Genomic DNA, 5,240 nt, shown 5'->3' with positions numbered 1-5,240 from the left:
ACACACACACACACACACACGTAATTTTTGCATTTCCTAACATTTCTTAACATCAACCAGAATGAATATTAAAGGCCAAAACAGCCAAAGACAGAGCTGTGCTTTTTTTTCTGGTTAAGTCAAGTCTTATGTTTGAAAGCCTTGTTTTTGTCCCATTTTCTGGGTTGACTGTCATAAATAATGTCTTTTGTTCAGAGAACTTGGCCATAATTATTTCCTCTTCTCATGACCCTTCAAAGGAAGAAGGTTTCCAACATGTCCCGGTCAGGATGGTGTGCGCTAAGCTGTGTAAGAAACCTGCCCCCAGAAGCCAGCAGAACCCAAGTACTGATGTCTCGAATTCACTCTGTTGCCGTTCAATATAAAATTTTTTTTTTTTAAATCAGGCCACTCTGATTTTATTCCTGGAACCAGTATCTCTACTGACCTTATTAGGCCCTATTATGAAATAGGTCTGAGATGCTGCTTTTTTAAAATTAGAGTCTATTTAAAAAACAAGTTTAGCAACCTGGAACATTGGAATAAAGTTAAAATGTCAAAGGCCTGTGCTCACATCCCTTCCTAGCCCAGAGGGGCAGACACACTAACACTGCGCCCCTCACTCTGGCTTTCTGAACCCTCCTGGGGAAAAAGTACAAGCAGAATTCATTTCCAGACACCTGCTGGAAAAAAAAAACCCTGAACCTTTATCTCATAAACAGAGCGGGGGAGAAGAGGTTAAAATACCATTTTTCTTAAAGTCTGAAACTTTTATCAACTTCAGGGGATAGAGATTTTGCTTATTACATGACAAAACCTTTAATACACAGAAACATTGAGAGCAACTATCATTTGGCTAACAAGTTTCAAAATTAATCTGGTGACTAGTTTACTTCATCTAAGTAGATAGGGAAAGTGATTTTTTCTTTTTTTTTTTTTTTTTGGCTTGACTTATCCCTTAAATTGCTTGTGCAAGAAATGAGTCCAGGGAAAAACTGGCAATTCTTTTTTTCTTAATCAAATACCAAATTTACAGATTTCTCGCCCTTATTTTGCTTTGTGTTTGTTCCTTTTCGTTTGCTCTTCGTGATCTGCATTGGCTAAATGAACCATGTACGTGAACTGTCAGCGCTTGTGTAAATCCAATGAAAATAAAATTTCTACGTGCATGCAGAGTTGTCACCCCCAGTTCCTCCTGAACCTGACCCAGGCTTCACAGAAGGGCAGGGGGGGAGGAATAAACATTCTCAAGGTCATTTTCTTCTTTTAAAGACTTAAAAAACTGAAACTTACCAGGACCTAAGAGAGAAAAACAACTGCTCCCTTGACTGCTTTTTAAAAAATATATGTACCTACCGCTTTAAGACCTTTTCAAACTTCAAATTCAGGGCAGTGAAACAGTCCTCGTCTCACCCTATACGGGTTTTAAGACATTTTACACATTGAATTTCATGTTCCTGTAATAAATACAGCCATTCAAGCAAGTAAAACAGTCAGTGTGACTTTCTTCTCTCTCTAATGTATTACAGTGAAAAACTCGTTCTTTTCAGATTTGTGGGAACTGCAGAGGTTTAAGCACAACAAATCCCAAGAAAAATGTAAACTGAACAAATTTAAAGCATGTATGAGCTTTTACCCATGTGGCCCTCCCAGGCTTCAAGCACTGTAAATAAATCTGTTGTGCTTTTAGTGGGAAAAGGTTCAAAATTTAACCAGGTTCAACAAAACTATACATCCCCCCACCACCACTAGACAAAAAAAAATTCCTTGAAATGTCTCCAGAAATGACAAACTACCTTAATATAACTCCAAACATCAATCAACAAAGCACTCTTCTAACATACAATCAACCACAGCATATCTGAGACCAAGGTCACAAAACTAGGCGCTTTGCCTGCAATTATGCTGTGGCTCTAGAAAGTTCTTAACACTTTCCAGGACACCTTTTTCTCTATTAAACAGTCTAGGACACTCTGTATTTCCTAAAACCATGAGGATCTCATCTGAATAGCCCTGTCTACATAAAGGATGCTAAGTACTCTTGATACACAGTACTCTTACAGCTCCGAACCTAGACAGTCCGAGCTAGGGAGGCTGGCACTCCACACAGCAACAGGAAGTGCTTTAACCTGAAAATGACAGGCAGTATACAAACCTGACTTGAGTCAGCCCGAACTCCTCCTGTGCACTAGGAAGGAAAGATGAGCCACGACAAAGGAAGCTAAATTACTGTCCAGGAGAAATCAGAGGTGAGACAAAACCCCCGCTTACAGCTCGTCCCAAGCTCTGTGCATAACCCAATGACATTTGTGTCACCTGCCTTTAAAAACAGAATGTTCCACACAGTCCTCTTTTCTTGCAATACTAGGCTGCTCAAAGGAGTAATTCTTGAGGGAAAAGCAGGAAGGGCTGGGAATTGCGGACCCACCTCCCTACTACTGAGGGGCCTTTCCATAGACTCCTTCCGTACATGCAGCATGCAAAATCACAATTATTGAAAAAACAACAATTGCAAAAAGCCATCTGAGAAACATAACATTTTAATAGATGAAATAAATACTCCAGTACATGCAAGGTAAAAACTTGACGTTGGGGGAAAAAAAAAATCACTCTATAGTGTAAATTAAAAAATAAAACACACGCTCACAGTAGCTTTCCCCCCATTTGCAAATCACATGGCAAATTCATACTCTTTCCACACCAAGTATACTCCTAATTCAACACAGTTGCTTAAAAAAATAACGACATACAAAAAAGGTAGCTACATCCATGTCTAAGGAGTGAAAACTGAGGTAACCTTTCTTTTAATTAAAAGAAGACAGAAACAAAACCAAAAAAGAAATGAACCCATGACCTCCTTCTTGCCTAATCGGTAATAAAATTTAGTTGAGAAATTCGGGAAGATGGGCTTGGGTAGGGGCGGGAGTAACACCACAGCCAGCAGATCATACACCTTCCACCTCCCAGTCCCCGCTGCGGGGCTGGCGGCCACCTGGGCCTTCGGGCGTGTCACCTGTGCGCACAGCCCTGCCTCCCCAGGCTTCCTCTCGAGCACTGACGCCGGGGCGGAGGCGTGGGCTTCACCTGTGAGCTCTTTGGTATAAACGGAGAGGGGCAGAGAGAAACTTCCCTTAGCCTGGGTGGAAGAGGGGTACGGGGTGCTAATTCACAGAATTGGAATTCACTGGCGGTAAAGTCCGGGGCGAAGACCTCTCCCGTAAAGCCTGAGATAGCAGGGTGCAGCCCTCGGACACGGCGCAGGCCGAGCTCCGCAGCCGCTCCCTGTGGTCCGACGTCCTGGCGCCCCCGTCGGGGTGCTGCGCCAGGTCCCTGAGGCACTGGGTCAGGAGCACGCAGGCCGACACCACGCTCATGGCGCCGCCCAGGATGGCCGTCTGCGCCGCCTTGCCCTCGGCGCTCACGGCCGCCGCGCGGCCCAGGAACTGCGGCTCGGTGGCGAAGCCCACCAGCGCGCCCACCGCCTGCACCAGCGGCCCGCTGAAGAGCGCGCAGCGGCTCCGCGCCAGCTCGCTGGGCGCCGCCTTCACCTCGCGCACGCAGGCCAGCAGCGCCGACGCGCTCGTGCTCATGCACTTGACGCCCAGCTTGAACTGCTCGCGCGAGAAGCGGTCCCGCGACCGGTCACTGGCCAGGGCGCACGCGTCCGTCAGGAACTTGAGGTTGCGCGACAGGCCCTGCGACACCTCCAGCAGCAGCTGTGGCGTCAGGTCGGCCAGCGGCGTGGCGCGCAGCACTGCGCAGCCCTGTTCCACCTCGTGCCGGCAGCGTGTCACGCGGTAGCGGTCCACGAGGCCTGGCTGCGCGGGCTGCGCACCCGGCGTGGCCACGGCCGCCAGGTAGGCTGCGTGGGCCGAGCACTCGGTCAGCGACACCACCAAGTCGCCCAGTTCCGCCAGGCTGTCCCCCGCCTCCCCGAAGCGGCCCATGTTGAGCTGACTCTGCACGTCGTGGGTGAGGATGGAGAGCCCCTTTGTGCGCGCGATGATGGTGTCCCGGCACTGCTCGAAGGACTCGGCGCCCGCGCCGGCGGCGGCGGCAGCGCCCTCGAAGAGCACGGGCCGCGCCTCGCTAGACAGCAGCAGCAGGTCGGCCACCAGCTGCATCTTGCCCTTGCAGTGGTCGCACACGGACACCAGCCTCTTCCGCGGCTGCGAGCCGGCCCCGCCGACGGCGCTTGCAGGAGCCGGAGAAGCCGCCTCGCCAGTGGGCTTCCCCGCGCTGCCGCTAGCCATCGCGCCCGGGGGGCACTGGCATGCCGCTGGGGAGCCCGCTACCACCACCGCCGTCCCGGCGGCCGTCGCGACTGTGCTGGCCCGGGCCGCGGTGCCTTCCCCGCACCATCATGCCATCCACCGCCGCGGGCAGAGGGCGCTGGGCTGCGGCGCGGCGTCGGCCCGCGAGCCACGGGGCGAAGGAGGCTCCTTGGGACGCGGGGAGCGGCTTCGGCGTCGGGCCTGCTGGCGGGCTTGCCGGAACCATGAACCGGGGCAGGGCGAACTCACGGTCCTCGCTCCTCGTCGCCGCGCTGCCAAGAAAGTCCCTTGCGCTGGGCCGCCGCCGCCTTTCTGGGCATGACCCGGCGCGGCCGCCGGAGCGGAGGGCGGGGCGGGCGGCTGGGAGTTGTCCTTCCTTCCTTCCTTTCTTTGAAACCGAAATCCCTTCCTCGGGAGCCGCGCGGTGGCCGACCCGGCCGGCTGTCCTGCAGGAGCCGCTCGAGGCCACCTCCGTCCCGCGCGCACGTGGGCTTCAGGCGGCGCGACCCCGCGACGGCGGCCCAAGCTGACTCTTCGGGACGCGCGGCCGCCCCGGGCGCATCTCCCGCCTCCCGCTCTCGGGACGCGGCGCCGGCGGCAGGGCCGAGGGTGTGGCCGGCGCTGTCGCGGCCGCGCAGTCAGAGTCGGGCGGGAGGCTGCACTGATTGCGCACAGCGGCCGCCCCGCTAGCGCTGTTGCCCGCCCACCGCGCCCGGGCGTGCCCGGCACCGCGCGGCCCGTTCCCGCCTCTCGGGCTCACAGGGCGCAGCACGGGCCCGCGGCCGCATGCCCTCCCGGAACGCGCGCCCGGCGGCCGGCCGCTGGCTGTCGGCGCGAGTCCATCCCCGTCGCCTCCGCGTCGCGGGCCCGCAGCGGCTGAGCTCCCCCGGGGCCCCGGGCCCCGCGCATCGGACCCCGCACGTCTCCGGCGCACTCAGAAGGTCCCCGCGACGCCGCGGCGGCCGGCTCTGGCCCCGGCCCCTGCCA

The 5,240-nt window shown here is 54.7% G+C and overlaps 1 protein-coding gene across 1 annotated transcript; it reads right to left on the bottom strand.

The window, feature by feature from the left end:
• Window positions 1-2,576: 2,576 nt before the first annotated feature.
• Window positions 2,577-5,240, bottom strand: TLNRD1 (talin rod domain containing 1). The gene has a single exon (XM_069465634.1). It carries the CDS (start codon window positions 4,230-4,232, stop codon window positions 3,141-3,143), a length of 1,092 nt encoding a protein of 363 aa, XP_069321735.1. The 5' UTR covers window positions 4,233-5,240; the 3' UTR covers window positions 2,577-3,140.

The sequence above is a fragment of the Eulemur rufifrons genome, chromosome 3 (assembly GCF_041146395.1).
Source record: "Eulemur rufifrons isolate Redbay chromosome 3, OSU_ERuf_1, whole genome shotgun sequence".
NCBI lineage: Eukaryota > Metazoa > Chordata > Mammalia > Primates > Lemuridae > Eulemur > Eulemur rufifrons.
Note: the sequence above shows the minus strand (reverse complement) of the source record. Positions and strands in the feature narration are given on the sequence as shown.